Source organism: Caretta caretta, chromosome 6, assembly GCF_965140235.1.
Source record: "Caretta caretta isolate rCarCar2 chromosome 6, rCarCar1.hap1, whole genome shotgun sequence".
Lineage (NCBI taxonomy): Eukaryota > Metazoa > Chordata > Testudines > Cheloniidae > Caretta > Caretta caretta.
The window spans coordinates 8,145,668-8,165,618 of NC_134211.1; the positions used below are offsets into that span (position 1 = coordinate 8,145,668).

The following is a 19,951-nucleotide window of genomic DNA, read 5'->3' on the forward strand; positions in this document are numbered from 1 at the left end:
CACCTTTCAGTCAGTGTCAGGCTTTCACCGCTTCTGTGGCTAGTGTTTCCTTGCTGACTTCTGTTTCCTTCTGTTCACATACAGAGCACCCAGAAAACCCCTCCCCCGCCCACAGCTCAGTTTCCAACTGGTCTTTCATGGCCTGCATTTTGAGCAGCGGCTCCCATGGTTTCAGCTAGCCATTTCATAAAGGAGCTTGACAGTTTGTTTCTTACATGTATCCTGAAGGGCAATTTGAATTAGGGTTGATCCAACCCAGAAAATTACCCTCCCCTCTCAGAGAAGACATAATTTAGCAAATTACCAATGATACAGTCTTAAGTATTTCTATATCGACACAGCGTCTTTCTGTCAGGATGTTTTTCACGCCAACTCAGATTTGACCTTTCAAAATATTGCATCGGAGATGGGAGTGTTCCTGCTGTGAGCAGACAGCATCCCCTCCCCATACTACAGTGAAAGCTATCTTCCACGGTGGCTGTGTTTGCCAAATGATTTTCCAGTCTACGTTGATATCGAGGTCCTCTATTTGGGAAGCTTTTCGATGTTCTGGAGTCCATTCCTGTAAACCCCCACACCCCCCATTCACTGGTCCAATAGGTGAGCCAGGAACATTTTCATTTCTGCAAGTTATGGGGAGAGAGAGGAGACAGCCACTTCTTCCTAATCACACCTGTCCCCATTGAGCTCTAATTCCTTGCTCTCTGCTTAGGGGCGTGCTTGTCGTTCGCATCTCAGCAAGGCCATCTCGATATTGTGAAATCATACCACTGGACTTTGGACTTCGGCTGTAATAAGCTCTGGCCCTCCCCGGTGCTTTGTGTTCTTGTGTCAATACTGCCCCCGAGCCATCTGTGTCCAATAAGAAAGGGGGTCTGAAACCTGGGTAGGCCCAGACAGGAGCAGTCACAGGATCCTTTGTCCAACTCTGAGAAGGCTACGTCACATTCTGCTGGCCAGAGGAACGTCTCACCCAGCCTACGCATGGGTTTGCAACCCTGACACAGGCACAGACAAATCTTCTGCAATAGAAGCAGAGCCCTGCAATGGGCTTTGGACCATTTAAACTCCCCGAACCTGGCCCTCTAGCTCAGAAAGCAGAGAGAGGCTTTTTGCTAAAGTTCAGTCCTTGCAGATGACTTGCCCCAAAGAAACGCAGAGATGTGGCATCTGAGGGTGAAGTGCTCCCTGTTCAACATTGGGTCTTAGACAGCGCTCATCACTGGAGTATCTGAGCGCCTTCCACCCTTGCATTCTGCAATGGGACGAAGAGAGAGGGATGGGATAGATACATAGGGAGCTTGTGGGGTGGGGAGTGAACAGATGCAAGGAACCCGTGGCATGTGCTGTGAGCTCTGCTTGCAGAAGCAACAAAGGTGTGAGACCCTCTTGTATGTGTGTACACACACACACACACACACACACAAACAGCTCTATGCTTGAGAAGGCAAGATCAAAGAAATGCCCCTGATGCTTGGAATGAAAGGTGTGGAGGTTTGGAATGGTCTGTAGTCACTGGGGAGTTTGTTCCAGCCTGGGATCAGGCCCTGAGAAAGTTCTGTGTCCAGCACAGACGAGTCTACCTCAATGATAGTAGCAATTAGGACAGCCCCAGGCATGGTCCAGGTCCCCACTGCACTGGGCACGGTATAGTATTTATTAGGTGTATTATGGTAGCACCTAGGAGCCCCAGTCATTGACCAGGATACAGCTGTTCTAAGCACTGAACATTATTTACTGGGTGAATTACGGAAGCATGTAGACTACCTTCCCATGGACCAGGACCCCTCTGTGTTAGGTACTGGACATTTATTAGGTGTATTACGGTAGCACCTAGGCCACCACATCCCCATGGTTTTAGGCACTGTACAGAGGCAGAACAAGAAGACCCAGAGGGGCAGACTTGCCAACCCTGATCCTTATCCTGAAGCTTGAGATGTTTCTCGATTCCCTGGGACCAAGCCTTGAAGCTAAGGACCAAGCCTGTGAACCAGATTCAATATTCTCAGGGTATGGAAACTAAGCCGGATTCAGGTGGGCATGAATTTAAGGTGCAGTATTCCACTTTCAATGTGGGTGACACCCAACAGGAACAAGACCCTCCTTTTCTGGAATTGGCGCGTCCGCACATGGCATCAGTCAGGAGTTGCTCCAAAGGGAAGCCGGTGGAGGGAGTGGACAGGTCTGATGCACGCCCAATATCCCGCACTGCAGCGTTCCGTACCAGCTGTTCCTAAGCACCAAAGCTTTGGGCAGTAAAGCCAACAGGGACTGTCCCTCATGGGCTTCCCCCTGCTGACTGCAGCATCTTCCCCAGTCAGGGCATTCATAGGACCGCTGCCCTGGGTGCGGTCCTTGCAGCCAGCACCGAGCTCTGATTGCAATGGGATCCCTGCTGAGATTTCCCCCCTTTGTGGCTACCCCAAAGCACCATAAGCTGGAGCTAGGAGCCCTCGCCAGCCTGGGGCTTCCCCCTTGGATTGATCCTCTGGCAGTTAATAAACTCTCCATTCAAGCTGGCTTCATCCCTACTGTGGCAGGGTTGTCCTCTGCAGTGCCCCACCATCCCCCCATTGGGACACTGATAAATACCCTAAGCAGTAGCACCAAGGGTCTGCCGTCCTTCCCAGGCATTGCTTTCAGCCCCGCACTCTCACACAGAGTGCTGACCCTCCAGATTGTCTCCCTGGAGGCCTGGCTCCTACCCAAGCCTGGAGGCTCTTCCCTAGGCTAGATCCTTATTCCCAGCCTGCCTCCAGGCTATCTGCCTCTCCAGGGCTTGCCCCTGGAGTCTCCTTCTCTCCTGCCACCCTCTCCCTAACTCAGCTCCTCCAGGGTTGGGTGTGCAGGAGACACAGATGTTTTTCCAGCAGGGGGAGCTCTCCTTGGGGCAGGGAGCCTTGGGGGACCCCACAACTGGGAATACAGCTGGTGGAGGTGTATCCCCAGCAGGGCTGCTCTCCCCTTTATAGAGATCCCCCATCTCCTCCCCAGCTGGAGCTGATCATTGACTTGAACTGGTTGATCAGGAGCAGCTGACCAGGGCTGAGCCCAACTCCCCTTAAAGGGCCAGCCTGTGACACCACTGTGAGCACACTGGTGGGTCTTCTGCTGTCTGCTCAGGACAGCAGGCTGGGTGAACCCTCTCTCATGCTGGGGACACGTGTAGGGTCTCTCCGACAGGATCCCAACAAGAGCAGTCAGGGCCAGGGCTCAGAGCAGGGGCAAACCTGAGGCTAGGAGTAGCCGAGGAGTCCGTAGTCAGGTCCGGACCAGGGTCAATATGGAGGGTCAGGGTTCAAGTTGGGTTTCAGGATCTGAGTCAGGAGGCAAAGTCCAAATCAAGCCACGAGCTGAAGAGCATGGGCCAGGGGCACTCATGGCTGCTACAGACGACACACACTACTGCCTGGACAGAGACCAAAATGCCCCTTGGGTTTATATAGGGGCAGGGAGCCAATCAGGAGCCTTGGGGCTGCTGCCTGTCAAACCCTTGAGGTAGAACAGCCCATGGTCTGTGTCCACAGCGGGTCACGAGAAGTGGAGCAGAGGCTGGTTATAGCTACTACTGGATGTCAGCCTGGAGCTATCAGCTGCCTGGTAATACTACTGGCCTGGCTCTAGACTCAGGGAGTCTTACGTTTACTGCTCCCCCACCCCCACCCCACTCGGGGAGCCTCCTGCTGGACTCGGTTTGGCAGGGTTGTGGGATTTTGTGCCAAAACCACAACACAAACTGTGGACCCCAAATCATGGAAGGCTGCCATGAAGTTGGGCGTGTGATCTCGGGATGCAGGAACCCAGGATTGCTCTTCCAGGCCAGAACCCTCCCAGCCTATAAGGAGCCGTGTCTGATTTTTGAGTCTAGTATCTCGTGCACCTCATACTCATTCTGTCCTCGGATCCGTACTGGAGGGAGCGGTGGTTGAGCCCGTTGAGTCCAAATCAAGCTGAGGTCAAGCCAGGAGTTCCAGAGCGTAGAACAGGAACAGTCGTAGCAGCTACCGAAGAGCCATGCTGCTGCCTGGACATTTCCTGGACCACTTCTTGGGTTTTTATGGGACAGGGAGCCAATCAGGAGCCATGGGGCTGCTGCCTGTCAAACCCATGAGGTGGAACGTCCCATGGTCTATGTCCATAATAGAACCTCATAACGTGGGGTACAGACATTTCAGTGAGATCAATGCCTGCAGCAACTTACACAAGCATTTCATAAAGTCTAAATACTGAACACTATACACATTTTTCAAACAGATGTGTTTTAACACGGCCAAATGCAAAGCTGTACATCGGGTGCAAAGAGACCAAAAGAGAATATCTTTCCCATTTACTCGATGGGGGTCTGTACCCTGGAAAGCAGTGACTCTGAAAAGCTCATAGGGGGTGTGGTTAGGGCTCTGGGCATGTCATGGCATTAAAACTGTCATGGATGCCCTAATTTTCATTTCTGCCTGAGACATTTTTGTGAGAGACTGTCCAACATGATGCAGAGGGGAGGCCCAGGGGGAAGAGCTGGAGAGGGTGTTTCCTAAACACCGATGGTTTGATTGTGGGTGGGGTTTCATTTGAGATGAGAGTCACCGTGATGCAGCGGAGCTCTCCACATCTTCACGGTGACCGTGATTCTTTTCTGCGGGTTCCCCTTTCCCTCTGTCCCCGGAGAATGGATCCGAGGTGGGGACTAGATTTTGGAACAAACACAGCTGTCCACAGCATCCCGGGAACTGCCCAATGTAGGGAGGTCAAAGTGCCCCAGACTGGCTGAGCACCACTGTGATGTTCTGTACCTTGGGGGAACACCCTGCTCCCCCACGTTCATCTCTATAAAATGATTGTGTGGTATCCAGTGCAAAGTTTGTCATATTGGAAGGCTCATAAGGCACTGAACATGGTTGTTATAGTGATGTTATAGTAATTGTTACAGTCATGTTATAGTGAAGTTATAGGTTATAATTTCATGTACTGTATGTAGTTATGAGGCTGAAAATGTATCCTCATGGCTTAAAGCAAGCCCATGCAAAAACTCTCCAAGAACAGAGGGGCAGTTCACACCCCGTCAGGGCATGGATGGGACAAACCCAGCCCAAACTCACAGGAACAATGGACACTGGCTTAGGCAGCAACAAAAGAATCTGTTAGACCCTCGTGGGAGTCACCCCCTTCCTTTGGGCAGTTTGGGACTGCGGTGAGGTAATGCTCACCTGACTCTGAACGGGCGGGGGGAGAGGGGGGGCAGGCAAAGCAAAGAAGAGAGAAAGGACATGATAAAAGGGAGAGACATTTTGCCATGTTCTCTCTCTTCCACCTCCATCTACAGACACCACCACCACCAAGTGACTGAAGCGCTGATCAAAGAGGAGAACCTGGATAAAGAGCAACCAGCCAGCCTATGGTGAGAAGCATCTATGTTTGTAAGGACATTGAAAGTGTTAAGATCAGCTTAGAATGTGTTTTGCTTTTATTTCATTTAAACAAATCTGACTTGTTATGCTTTGACTTATAATCACTTAAATCTACCTTTATAGTTAATAAATCTGTTTGTTTATTCTACCTGAAGCAGTGCATTTGGTTTGCAGTGTGTCAGAGACTCCCCTTAGGATAAGAAGCCTGGTACATAGCAATTTCTTTGTTATATTGACAAACTTATATAAGCTTGCAGCAGCCAGCAGGCATAACTGGACACTGCAAGATGGAGGTTCCCAGGGTTGTGTCTGGGACCGGAGATATTGGCTAGTGTCATTCGCTTGCAAGTAGCGGGGAGCAGCTTACATGCCAGAGGCTGTGCGTGGATAGCCCAGGAGTGGGGGTTCTCACAGCAGAGCAGGGGAAGGCTGGCTCCCAGAGCCAAGGACTGGAGAGGCCTATCAGATCACCGGTCCAGATAACACCAGAGGGGAACGTCACAACCACCCCAGAGGGAATGACTCCAACTTGTCTGGGGACTAAGGTGTGGCCCTGAGTCAAGAGATTTGGGTTTGACTCCTGGCTCTATCCCAGACCCTGTTCTCTCTGTGCCAGCTCAGTGCCCTGGCGGAAAGGAAGGGCTGCTGTGGATCTCAACAGCAGGAGGAGATCCCATCCCTTCCTCATGCCAAAGCCCCAGCCCCAGGCTCACAAGTTGAAGGGGAATCCTTATTGTAAGTGCTGTAGAGGGTCTATGACACACATAGTTGAACAGATCTCAATCCACCTCTGCCTGCGAAGTCAGTGTCCCACTCCCCATGTGGGACACTCCCTGGGAAGATCCAGGGTTGTGAGGCACCTGCCCTTACTGTAAGGGGACTGTTGCCCCCTTACTAACATTCAGTGGGGGTGTTTTGGTTGGCTAGCTCCCAGTACTAAAAAGGGGGAAGGGTCGATGGGGAATCAGGACCATGAGACTGACAGCCCCCAGGAACAATGGGGAGAGGCCAATGCTCCAGGTTAGCCTGAATGACGGGGTGGGCAGGCTAATCAGAGAGTCAGGAGGCCAGGGAGGTCCCGTCCTCCATGTGAGCTGGATTTGCCTGGGTCAGACAGAGTGGGGCCGAGCTAAGGAGAAAGCAGGGGCCCAAGCTAAGCTGGGGAGCAGAGCTGTGCCAGATCCAGAGGGACCAGAAAAGCAGCCCAGAGAGAGCAGACCCTGTCCTGGGAGCAGAGCTGCAGCCCCAAAGCCAGAGGCACAGCCCAGAGAGAGCAGACTTGCCCTGGGAGCAGAGCTGCAGCCACCAGAGCCAGAGGGGCCAGAAAAGCAGCCCAGGGAGCTGGAGGCAGAGCAGCAACAGCAGCAGCAGTGCAGAGACCGAGTGGTGGAGCTGGGGCTGGAGCTGTCCGGAGCTGGGTGCTGTGAGCAGCTGGGGAGAGCGAGGGGGACCCTGGGCAGCGGGCCCAGCACAGGGAGACGCCTCAGCCAAGAGGCTCCGCAGGCCAGGCTTGGATCGTAACCCCGACAGGGTGGGGCGACACTGGGAAGAAGGGTCCTACCTCTTAGAGCCTGAGAGCGTGTGGCCACCACCAGAGCAAGTGTCCAACCCACAGCATCCCTGCAGCAAAGCCAGGGCCTGAGAAGGCCTGGGACTTACAAGGAACAGACTGTGAACTGCCCTGACGTTCCAGAGACACGGTTTGTGATGTTCCCTGCCACAGAGCGGGGTGATGTGTTTCCTTTAACCTTTCCCATTTTTCCTCATTCTTTTTAAAAATAATTGTTGATTAAATAACTTGCATTTGCTTTAACTTGTATGTAGTGGTCAGTGGGTCAGAGAAGTGCCCAGTGCAGAGAGAGTACCCCGGAGTGGGGACGCCCCCGCCCCTGTCCTAGGTGACCGCAGCAGGGTTGGGGGTCGAGCCCCCCAGGAATCCTGGGCCCAGCCTTGTTGGGGTTACGAGGACTCTGCCAGGCAGGAGAGTGGAAGGGGAGTCCTCAAGGGCAGGGAGGCCACTGGGTAAAGGAAGTGGGAGCGAGGACTCAGATCCTTTCGCTAGCCCACTTCACCAGGGCAGTGCAGAAGCCAGGAAAGTTCCCCACAACAGTGGGACTGTTCCCCCGCTTACATTAGCGTGAAGCAGCCGTGGCTCTGCCAGCTGGGGGCCAGCTCCCCGACTCCCATCTACAGGCACCACACGACCTCCCCTCTCCGCCCACGCAGGCTCTGCTGTCTCTCTGCAGCTTAGAGAGGAACAGTCCTCTGAGCACCCCCTGGCAGTGCCCAGACCTGGTCCCCTGGACACTAACAGCATTACCAGGTCCAGGGGTCCTGGAAGAGGGGGGACTAGAGGGCCTTGGCCCCATCACTTTTTACCAGCCATAAAGGAAAGTGGTGGGGGGGCGGAGAGGAGTGAGCGGGGGCGGGGTCTTTGTGAGAAGAGGTGGCAGAGGAGCGGGGCCTCAGGGAAAGAGGCAGTCCAGAGGCGGGGTCTGAGGGGGAATGGGTGGTGCGAGGGCAGGGGCTTGGGGAGGAGGGTATCTTCGGGGGAAGGAGTGGCACAAGGGTGGGGGCTTGGGGGAAAGAGCGGTGCAGGGGCAGGGCCTCAGGGGAACAGGCTGCATGGGGAGTGGGCTAACGGTTCAAGCAACGGTGTCCCCCCAAACTTTTAGGGAGCTTCCATCACCCCTGACAAAGCCTGCTGTTCCCACAGCAACAGTACACCCCAGCGCACCGGTTACACCCTGTGCACAGCTCCACACGACACACAGCACCTAGAGTCATTTCTAGAGGCAGCTGCTCTAAGTGTAACGAAGGGCAGAGAGTCCAGGCAGCAAACAGGACTACAGGACACAATAGGTGACAGGTGCCCTAAAATCCTAACCTGGTCCAGAGCTTCAGCGCACTAACAAGATCCCCTCTTGGCTAACAAGGTACTGCTGCCCCCAAAGCCCTCCGCCAGCATGGCTGAGACCCTCCTTCCATGAGATCTTCCCCATACTTCTGGGAGTGCCCCAGCCGGGAGCTCTGAGCTGTGAGTCCCAGCTGGGATGGGAAGGGACAGGACTTCCTCTTCACCTGTACGGCTGCTGGGGGCAGAGAGGGAGATCACACCCATCTCTGGGTACCTTTTGGGTTGGGACTGCCACGGTTACAGCACTGTGAAAGGTCAGATGTAAATATCTGAAAACGTGAAACTGCCCAATTTTAAAACCCTCTGGCCACAAAATTGATGAAAATGGACTGTGAATTTGGTAGGGCCCTAGCAATAAGTGTCTTCCACCTCCCGGCTGGAGAAGTGTGTCTCAAGGGATGCTGCCTCCGAGAGACCTGCCTTTAAACAACAAGACCTATAGAACATAATACCATGTCCCCAGGGAGGGGCTACATTCCACCACCCCACTCCTGGCCCGCATCCCACTGGTCCGGGAGCCTATGTTGGATACATCTGATCTGATCTCTCCTAACTCTGCTGCACCATGGAGTGAAGGAGGGGGTCTGTGCAACTGAGCCCAGCAGGGTTCTTCTCCCCCCTGCCCTCCCCTCCCCTCCCCAGACAGCTCCCAGGCAGCACAGGGAAGTCCCTGCAGTTGATTTTCCCTGGTGGTTGCAGCATGACTATTGGTCCTTTACTGTTTCAATCTTGGGGCAGGGCGCCCTCTGCTGGGAGATTAGAGGAATGTAAACGATCAAGGAGGTTGTGGGCTTCTGTTTCTGCCGATTCCCATCTTGCAGGCAATACTGGGACAGTATTTCAGAAGAGAACGTTTACGGGGGACCCTCAGCAGCCATCCTGGCCAGACGGAGCTCTCCTGATACAAGAGAAGGTGGAGGGTTGAGCTAGAGAGCTCCAGAACTTGTCCCCTTTTGCAGGGTTAAAAATGGACAAGTGGCTTCATATTGTTCTGTGAGCCATCCAGGCTGCTGCCTCCTGACACCCCTCACCCCCAAAGGGTCTCCAGGAACATTTCCCCATCTTGCCCCCAGCAGAGAACGGGGCCAGGGGCTAAAATCAGGGAGTGTTCTCTGTACAGAGCCTTCCGAAAATAATTCAACATCAGGCTTTTGTTAAAAGCAAAGGAAAAGATTCCCAAAAATGGCCAGAGAAGGGGGAAGAGAGGGTGGCTCAGGGGTAATGCCACATGTCCTGAACATCTGAAGGGTCTGGGGGAGAGGAAGAGATATTATTACAAGTTCAGAACATCTGGAGAGGGCTGAGGAATGATGTCACCTGCAGAACATCTGGAGCGGCTGGGGAGCGTTGCATGGGCTGAACATCTGGAGGGTTCCTGCTCATCACACATAGCGTCTGGACTCTTATCAGACCATGGGTCATGGCTCGGGGATGGAACCTGTGCCAATTCATCACTGTATAAAAAGGAAAACCTCAAGTAGGAGTAGAGCGGTTATTTTACCCCTATATTTGGCACCGCTGCGACCTCTGCTGGTATCCTGTGTCTAATTCTGGTCGCCAAAATTCAAGAAGGATGTTGATCAATTGCAGAGCGAACAGAAAAAAGACACAAGAACGATTGAAATGATACTCAAGGAGCTCAATCTATTCAGTTTAACAAAGAGAAGGTTGAGGGGTGACTTGATCTGCTATAATGGGCTCCTCAATCTAGCAGACAAAGGTTTAACATGATCCAATGGCTGGAAGCTGAATCTTGACAAATTCAGACTGGAAATAAGACATACATTTTTAACAAGGAGATGTGAGTAATTACCCGGTAGACCAACTTAACAAGGGTCATACTGGATTCTTTATCACTGACCGTTTTAAAATCAGAATTGGACGCTTTTCTAAAAGCTCTGCTCTAGGAATTATTTCAAGGAAGTTCTCAGGCCTGTGTTACACAGGAGGTCAGGCTGGATGATCACAATGATCTCTTCTGGCCTTGGGATCTATGAACAAAACCACGGCTCTGCAGTACGGCTCCAGCACCCTTCTAGCTGGGGTGCTTCTCCACCTTGTTTCATTCCCAGGTCTGGTTCCAGCTGGAGATATCAGTGGGCTCAACCCTCCATCCTTCCCCAGAGTTCAGCCCTCTCTGCCCCTCTGGCTTCAGCTGTCCTGAGCCTCCTGCTGCTGCTCTCAGCCTTCAGCCCTCTCTGGCCACGGATCTCTGGCCTGGGGGAGTTTGTAGGTGACTCCCCTGAAGGCCCTCTGCTTTCTCCAGCCTGATTTGGCTCCCATGCTCACCAGGGACCTCTCACTTCTCCCTCCTTCCAGACATCCCCTCCCTGAGGCTCCCAGCCCAGCCGTGCTCTGCTCCGCTCTGCTCTGCTCCTGAGCTCTGCATTCATGACTCTACCTCCCTCTCTGGATTGTCACTTGCTTTTGGGCTCTCATTTTTATAGCTCCTAGCCCAGCTCCACCCTTCTCATTACACCAAAGGACGGTGCACCTGGACTGGAACAGGACTTCAGCTACCTTGCTACACAGCCCATTTACGATGGACTATTGGGGACTGAGGGTTCCATGGCACTTGGCTGGAATGCTGGGATCTGAAGATTCCATGTCAGTTGGGTGAAATGTTGGGGTCTGGAGGTTCTGTGGCAGTCGGGGGAGGGGGATATTGGGATCTGGAGGTTCTGTGGCAGTCGGGGGAGGGGGATATTGGGATCTGGAGGTTCTGTGGCAGTCGGGGGGGGGTGCTGGGGTCTGGAGGTTCTGTGGCAGCCGGGGGGGGGGGGGGGGGGGGAAGTGTTGGGATCTGGAGGTTCTGTGGCAGTTGGGTGGAATGTTGGGCTCTGGAGGTTCCATGGCAGTTGGGCATGTTGTGGTTTGGTGTCTCTGAGGCAGTTGGGTGGGGGGCTGGGGCCTGAGGTGGACAGGGGGTCACAGGCGTGAAGTAAATACCTCAGTCACAAACCCTGGGGGGAGCTGAGGAGGCAGAAATGTCTCAGGGATTCATGGCCCCTGCTGTCACTGAGCCCACCATTTTGTGGGGACAGTGGTCAAGCGCACACCTGTCTGTTCCTATCTGGGCTGAGACCCAACTCGTTTCACACTAGGCCTAATGAACACAGCAAACGAGATTCACACACTAAGGTCCTGACCTGTATCCCATTCCCTGCCCCCCGAGCGAGCCAGTCCCCTGGCCTGGGGCTGGATCAGAGCCAGTGCCCCCTAGAGGGGAAGGTCCATATCCCATTCCCCTCAACCCCCTCACCCTCCAAGCCACCCACTCCCCTGCCCTGAGGCTGCTCAGAGCCCGTAGAGGGGAAAGGCTGCACATCCCATTCCCAGACCTGAGAACAGAGGGGATAGTCCCTGTCTGTATAATCCTGGGGAGACCCCTTCTGGGTTTATCTTTGGGCCCAGCAATCCTGGAGAGATACAGACAGATTGCAGGGAGCCTAGGGCAGAGCAACAGACGTGATCAGAGGCTGCAGGGACCAGTTTACAAGGGGAGATGAAAGGAGCCAGCTCAGCAGGGGCTGAGTAGGGCATGTAAAAAAAAAAAAAAGAGGGTGGTGCTGGGATCCAAGGGTTTGAATCCCAGTCTGGGGCCCTTTGCCGATCTTGCTTCAAGAACAATGGAAATTCTCAGCTCCCTGGTCAAGAAGTTTCACATGACACTGGATCATAACTAGATTTCTCTCCTTTTGCCTCTCCTTAAATCTGTAATCCCTGGTTCTTTATTGCCCATTGGTAAAATTACACCACATCAGAACAATTCCCTGAAAGGGTGGGGTGGACTTTCCAAGCCAGACTGGACTGGCTGGCTTCTCTCAAAGATACCGTGGTCAAGATTTTCAAAGGGGATTCATGATTTGGGAAAGAAACCAAGGCACTAGTAAAACCTCATCTGGAATACTGTGTCCAATTCTGGTCACATGGTCCAGAAAGATTAATTCAAACTGGAACAGGTTTAGAGAAGGCAGCTAGGATGATCAGAGGTGTAGTAGGAAGAGAGTCTGAGATATAGGCCCTTGTATTAGAGCTGCATCCATTGTCACGGGTATACGTGTCTTACTATCCTCATAGAGTCTGCCAGGTGCTATTACCGTGCTTTGTCAACAATAAACCTGCCCTGGTGCCTTCGTACCTTAATGGATCTTTGGTCATTGGGCAGTTCGCTCGAGGTCTGCTGTGCCAGCTGTCTGCGCAGAGCTGGGGCAGTACACAGGGAGAACACACACGCAGCCAAACATCTAGTAAGAGGAATGGAGTACCTAGTTTACAAGAGGAGAGGGAAAGAGCTTCACTTAGTTAGCCGAAAACTAGGCTTTTCAGAATTAGTTTGGGGTTTTTTAAAATAATTTTGCTGGATAATATCAATAATTAATCATGATTTAAAAAATTAATCGTAGTTTTAATCGCACTGTTAAGCGACAGAATACCACTTGAAATTTATTAAAAATGTTTCAGAGGAACAGCCGTGTTAGTCTGTATTCGCAAAAAGAAAAGGAGTACTTGTGGCACCTTAGAGACTAACCAAAATTGGTTAGTCTCTAAGGTGCCACAAGTACTCCTTTTCTTTTTATTAAAAATGTTGGAAGTTTTTCTACATTTTCATATATATTGATTTCAATTACAACACAGAATACAAAGTGTACACTGCTCACTTTATATTATTTATTACAAATATTTGCACTGTAAAAATGATAAACAAAAGAAATAGTATTTTTCAATTCACCTCATACAAGTACTGTCGTACAATCTCTTTCTCATGAAAGCTTACAAAGGTAGTTTTTTTATTACATAACTCCACCCAAAAACAAAACAATGTAAACTTTAAAGCCTACAGGTCCACTCAGTCCTACTTCTTGTTCAGCCAATCGCTAAGAGAAACAAGGTTGTTTACATTTACAGGAGATAATGCTGCCAGCTTCTTATTTACAATGTCACCTGAAAGTGAGAACAGACATTTGCATGGCACATTTGTAGCCAGCATTACAAGGTATTTATGTGCCAGATATGCTAAACATCCATATGCCCCTTCGTGCTTTGGCCACCGTTCCGGAGGACATGCTTCCATGCTGAGGACGCTTGTTAAAAAAATAATGCATGAATTAAATTTGTGACTGAACTCCTTGGGGGAGAATTGTATGTCTCCTGCTCTGTGTTTTACTCGCATTCTGCCATATATTTCATGTTATAGCAGTCTTGGATGATGACCCAGCACTTTAAGAACACTTTCACTGCAGATTTGACAAAACACAAAGAAGGTACCAATGGGAGATTTCTAAAGAAAACTACAGCACTCGATCCAAGATTTAAGAATCTGAAGTGCCTTCCAAAATCTGATTGGGACAGGGTGTGGCGCATTCTTTCAGAAGTCTTAAAAGAGCAACACTCCCATAAGGAAACTATAGAACCCGAACCAACAAAAAAGAAAATCAATCTTCTGTTGGTGGCATCTGCCTCAGATGATGAAAATGAACATGCAGTACTCTGCATTGCTTTGGATCATTACCAAGCAAAACCCGTCATCAGCATGGACACATTTCCTCTGGAATGGTGATTGAAGCATGAAGAGACATATGAATCTTTAGTGCATCTGGCACGTCAATATCTTGCAATACCGGCTACAACAGTGCCTGTTCTCACTTTCAGGTGACACTGTAAACAAGAAGCAGGCAGCATTATCTCCTACAAATGTAAACGAACGTGTTTGTATAAGCGATTGGCTGAACAAGAAGTAGGACTGAGTGGATTTGTAGGCTCTAAAGTTTTACATTGTTTTGTTTTTGCAGGTTTTTTTGTACATAATTCTACATTTTTAAGCTCAAATTTCATGATAAAGAGATTGCACTACAGTACTTGTATTAAGCGAATTGAAAAATACTATTTCTTTTAGTTTTACAGTGCAAATATTTGTAATAAAAAATAAATATAAAGTGAGCACTGTACACTTTGTATTCTGTGTTGTAATTGAAATCAATATATTTGAAAATGTGGAAAACATCCACAAATATTTATATAAATAGGATTCTATTATTGTTTAACAGCACGATAAATTTTTTTAATCGTGCAATTAATCACAATTAATTTATTTAATCGCTTGACAGCCCTATTTTTAAGCATTATTTGAGATTATCTATTTAAATTTTCACAGTTGTATGGAAAATATTGGGGGGTGTCAGACAATTATTTAATGACAAAAGCCACTGAGATTCAAAAAGTTAAAAGTTTTATACACCATTCAAACACAAATCGTTAACATCACATCACAATATACAAAGTAAATATCCTTAAATCAACAGATCATACCTGGTTTTACTGTTCATTCGTCGGTCCATTTGTAAAAAGCCCAATTCAATAATCTAAATCACTGGATTTTGACTCTAATAAGTTCTCAAGCAGCATTTTTCGTACTTTGCCTATTTGTAAATTTCAATTAATATTGATAGAAATATTCTGTTGATGGTTTGTGTGTGTGGTGAAACTGACATTTACCAATAAACATCTAATCCTTCCAAGCCTACCTAAAATGCAGGCTGAGAGGGGATCTGACTGCTCTCTCTAAATATACCATGCGGAAAACACCAGGGAGGGAGAAGAGCTATTGAAGCTAAAGGACAACGTTGGCACAAGAACAGATGGGGACACACTGGCCAGGAATCAACATAGGCTGGAAATGAGAAGGTTCCTGACCATCAGAGGAGGGAGGTTGTGGAACAGCCTCCCACTAGGAGCAAACACCCTAACTGGTTTGAAGATGGATCTGGGTAAGTCTCCGAGTAGGATTCCATTATGGCATGCAACAGCACAGAGTTGACTCAGTGACCCAGGAAGGCCCTTCCAGTTCTAAGTTTCTTGGAAACATATTAAAGGGGCTGGTTTTCAGAGGGCGGGCACTCAGCACCTTTTGAAAACCAGACCCCTATAAAAGGGGTCTCAAGGTGATCAACCAAAAAGAAGTTCCAAAAAAATATATTTTTTTTAAATGACTAGTGGCTTTTGAAAAATCTTGGCCTCATTCAAGTGGAACCATGGGCCTCTTGGCTGGATGCAGGAAACACTGGGTGAGGTTTTTCTGGTCTGTGTTATACAGGAAGTCAGACTAGAATGATCTAATGGCCTCTTCTGGCCTTGAAATCTATGGTTCTACACAGGGCAACTCAAGAGCCATAGATTCATTTGGGGCATCTAATTTCTGGCCTCACCGTGGGAAAAGTTGTCCATTACAGAGTCCTAGATCCCAAGGCCAGAAGGGACCATTGTGATCATCTACTCTGACCACCTGTGTCTCATAGGCCAGAGAACATCCCTGAATTAATCCCTGTTTGAACTGGATCAGATTTTTTAGAAAAACATCCAATCATGATTTTAAATGTGCTGGTGATAGAGAATCCACCATGACACTTGGCAAATTGTTCCAATGGCTAATTACCCTCAGTGTTGAAAAATTGTGCCTTGTTTCTAATCGGAATTTGTCTAGCTTCAACTTCCAGCCATTGGATCGAGTCAAACCTTTTGCTGCTCGACTGAAGAGTGATTTGTTCCCCATGGAGATACTTCTCAACTGTAACCAAGTCACCTCTTAACGAGCTCCTTGTTAAGCTAAATAGAGTCAAGGAGCTTAATCTATCGTTATAAGGCAGGTTTTCCAATCCTTTCATCATTCTAGTGACCCCTCATAATCCTTCTTCTCTGACCCCTCACGAATTTATTAACATCCCTCTTGAACTGTGGGCACCAGAATCAGTACCACTATTCCAGCAGCAGTCGCACCAGGGCCAAGACAGAGCCCCTTTGCAGATCCTGCTACGCAGGATCTTACTGCACCTCCTGCTACGCAGGATCTTACTGCACCTCCTGGGGAGACTTCTCTGCCACGTGGGTCCTGGCATGTTTGCTGAGCTTTGAGCTGTCGATGAAACTCCTCCCGCACTGGGTGCATTTATAGGGTCTCTCTCCTGTGTGGGTGCGCAGGTGTTTGACCAGGGTGGACTTCAGATTGAAGCACTTCCCACACTCGGGGCATTTGTAGGGCCGCTCCCCACGATGGATCCTCTGGTGCTGGATGAGGTTGGCACTCAGGTTGAAGCTCTTCCCGCACTCCATGCACTCGTAGGGCCTCTCCCCGGTGTGGATGCGCAGGTGCTTCCCCAGCGACGAGTTGAGGCCAAAGCTCTTCCCGCACTCGGGACACTTGTAGGGGCGCTCGCCCCGGTGGATCCGCCTGTGCTGGATGAGGGTGGAGCTCTGGGTGAAGCACTTCCCACACTCGGTGCATTTGTAAGGCTTCTCCCCCGTGTGGGTGCGCTGGTGCTTCACCAGGTTGGAGCTCTGGCTGAAGCCTTTCCCGCAGTCCGAGCATTTGTAGGGCCGCTCGCCCGTGTGGGTGCGCTGGTGCTGGGCCAGGTTGGAGCTGCTGCTGAAGTCCTTCCCACAATCGGAGCAGGTGTACAGCTTCCCCGGCAGGTGGGATCGCAGGTGCTGAGGGAGGGAGCTGAGGCTGAAGCTCTTCCCGCACTCAGGGCAGATGTAGGGCTGCGAGCCCATGTGGGTGCGGACGTGCTTGGCCAGCGTGTGGCTGCGGTTGAAGCTCTTCCCGCATTCAACGCATGGGTAGGGCCTCTCCCCGGTGTGGATGCGCTGGTGCTGGGCGAGGTGGGAGCTCTGACTAAAGCTCTTCCCACAGTTGGGGCAGTTGTAGGGTCGCTCCCCCGTGTGGATCCGTTGATGTTGGACAAGGTGGGAGCTCTGGCTGAAGGATTTCCCACAGACAAGGCATTTATAGGGTCTCTCTCCCATGTAGGTGGTTTCCAGAATAATGATGTTTTCAGGGATCCCATAAGCTTCACACTCATCAGGTCTCTCCTCTAGGGGGTCTCCCTGATGCCATCCTGGCCTGCCAGCATCTCTCCGCTCGGGGCTCTGGGGCATCCCGTGTGGGTTCGCTCCCACACACCCTTCCTGCTGCAGATTCTCCTCTGCTCCTGCACCTGCTGGGAAATAGAGAGTATCCAGACGAGGCTCTTCCCCAGCAGAACCGGACCCTCCTCAAAGCCCTCAGAGAAAGGGTGGGGAAGGGGAGGGCTCCTACCAGAGGTGGGAGCTGGGAGTGAGACGTGGAGGACAGGGACCTGCGGGAGAGGATACTGAGCAAGACCAGACAGAACCCGGAGGGCTCCAGGCGGCTTTGCGGGGATCCCTTCACTCCCCTGAATTGCCAAACTAACCTATGTAATTTGATGACAGTTTTACTACTTCCAAGGTCCCCCAGCTTTGTGGATCACTGATGCCAGCCCTACGGGTTTGGGGTGCAGTTCTCTGGTGTGGGTTTGGCAGGACGTCAGAGTAGCCGACCAGAACGGTCCCTTCTGGCCTTCCCCATCTATGGCTCTAGCATGGCACCCCGGGGTCCTGGCTGCTAATTCGTGGAGGGTCCCCAAGCCAGCCTCACTCCTTTTTCACCTGTGCAAGTGACAGCCAGGGTCTCCCTTTCCTCGGCGCCCTGGAGATCCCGGACACATGGCTGATCCCCACGCTTCATCCCGGAGATCCCGGGGTCAGGGACCAGGAATCCTGCCTGCAGGGGAGAAAACAGGGGGAGTCCTGCTTTGATAAATTACCATTAAGCCCTTCAAAGAGCCACCCCAAAACTCCCACCCCGGGGCTACCCCGGAGCTGGCGGGCCCCTGCAGGGCTCCGCTTTACACACACACACACCCGGGCTGCCCCGGAGCTGGGGCCGTGGTCCCTCCGGTCCCAACTGCGGATCGGGCTCGGATCCCCTCGTCGCTGCAGCCACTTCTCCGGGCAGCGATTTCCTGCCCCTGCGGCAGCCTCTCTCCCTGCCCCGAGAGCTTCCTCCGGCTGCGCTTCTCTGCGCCCCCCGGGCCCCGCTCCCGATCGCCTGCGGACCCCGGGGCACACACGGAGCCGGGCTCGGGAGTCGGGGCCGCGGGGACAGGAAGGTCCCTGCGCTATTTGCAGCCCCGCTTATGGCCCCGCCTGGGAAGGGGAGGGCTTAAGAAATTGGTGGTTTTAACCCTTAAGGCTCCTTCAGTGCCTGGGCCAGCATCGTCCCTCTGGCTTCCCCGCGCCTCCGCAGCGTCCGCCAGGCAAACCCGGGCTGGGGGGGTCTTCACGTGCACACACACTGGCTGCCTGCACACAGTCCACACGCCACAGCCGCGGGCCCCAGACACACATTGCACAACACAGTGCGCGGGTGCGCGCACACACACACACACACACTGGCTGCGCCTCTGGGATTAATTTGGGGAAGTTCTCGGGCCTCTATTACAAGGGCGCTCAGACTAGATGATCACAATGGTCCCCCCTGGTCTTGCAATCTGTCAATTTCTGTCTGTCACACACACACTGGCTGCCTGCACACAGTCCACACGCTACAGCCGTAGGTTCCAGACACAAGTTGCACAACACAGCGCACACACATACACCCATTGACTGCACCAACATTGCACACATGGACCCTGAATGCGCACACCCTGATTTCAGAAACATGCTGGCTACACCTATGCACACCCCTGCTGTATGCACACACACATACTGACTGCACTCTTGTACAACACTCATAGACTCTGCCTATTCACACACACACAAAGCCTTCCTCCTCCATCAGATACATGCAAAATTATACACACCAACCCCAAAGTTTATTCTTTGCAGATCACCAGTAGACTCCCACCCTGCAGACACACACCTGACTTGACCCACACAGACTAGCTATACTGTACAGACACACAAACACAGATTACACACACATGCATGCACACAGTCTGTGCACACCCACACTGATTGCACACATACGGACTGCATGCACCCCCACTCATTGCACGTGCACCCCACACTCACATAAGAACTCCACACACCACACTGATTGGCATTGCATAGACCCACATAAATGACACACACCCCCATAGATTGCACACACCTCCCACACACTTACACAAGGATGGTACACAGCCAAATTGATTGCACACAGTCACACACAAAAACTACACATACCCACACTGATTGCACCCATACCTACACACAAGGATTGCACACACATTACACACACACCACACTCACAAGGACTGCACACAGCCCACACAAGGACTGCACACAGCCACACCAATTGCACACACACCCCACACACTCACAAGCTCTGCACACACCCACACTCATTGCGCACAAACCCCAGACACTCCCAAGGACTGCATACCCACTGACTGCACACCCACAAGGACTGCACACACCCCCACTGATTACACCCCCACATACACACACTCACAAGGACTGCACGCACACACTGATTGCACAAAAACAACGAGGCGTCCGGTGGCACCTTACAGACTAGCCGATTTATTTGGGGATAAGCTTTCGCGGGTAAAAAAACCCACTTCTTCGGATGCATGGAGTGCAAACTACAGATGCAGGCACTAGTCTACAGGAAGAGAAGGGAGTTACCTTAAGAGTGGAGAACTAGTGTTGACAAGGCCAATTCAATCAGCGCGGATGGCACACTCACAGGGCCTACACCCACCCACACTGATTACACACACTCACAAGGACTCCACACACCCTCCCCATTGCGCAGCCTTTCAGCTGGCTGGGGATCAGGCTGGGCAGCGGC

General features: G+C 51.4%; 2 protein-coding genes across 2 annotated transcripts in view; both read right to left on the minus strand.

The window, feature by feature from the left end:
• The window catches only part of LOC142072426 (uncharacterized), a 65,599-nt gene extending 46,096 nt beyond the window's left edge, over positions 1-19,503 (minus strand). Inside the window, exons 1-2 of the mRNA XM_075129074.1 lie at positions 19,479-19,503; positions 18,037-18,336 (exon numbers count right to left, since the gene is read on the minus strand). Of these exons, the coding sequence (XP_074985175.1) occupies positions 18,037-18,336; positions 19,479-19,503 (325 nt within the window). The remainder of the gene's footprint in view (positions 1-18,036; positions 18,337-19,478) is intronic.
• Positions 5,436-18,169, minus strand: LOC125638263 (uncharacterized). Its single transcript, XM_048853797.2, has 4 exons — positions 18,037-18,169; positions 17,782-17,896; positions 16,174-17,312; positions 5,436-9,773 (listed from the first exon to the last, which is right to left on the minus strand). Exons 2-4 carry the CDS (start codon positions 17,858-17,860, stop codon positions 9,771-9,773), a joined length of 1,221 nt encoding a protein of 406 aa, XP_048709754.2. The 5' UTR covers positions 17,861-17,896; positions 18,037-18,169; the 3' UTR covers positions 5,436-9,770.
• Positions 19,504-19,951: the final 448 nt, after the last annotated feature.

What these genes read in the sequence shown, in the direction of transcription:
- LOC125638263 (XM_048853797.2), bottom strand. Translation starts at nt 17,860, where the DNA reads ATGAAGCGTGGGGATCAGCCATGTGTCCGGGATCTCCAGGGCGCCGAG. An exon ending in CCTGGCTGTCACTTGCACAG is followed by an intron (nt 17,313 to 17,781) that starts GTGAAAAAGGAG and finishes TCTATTTCCCAG; the next exon opens with CAGGTGCAGGAGCAGAGGAG.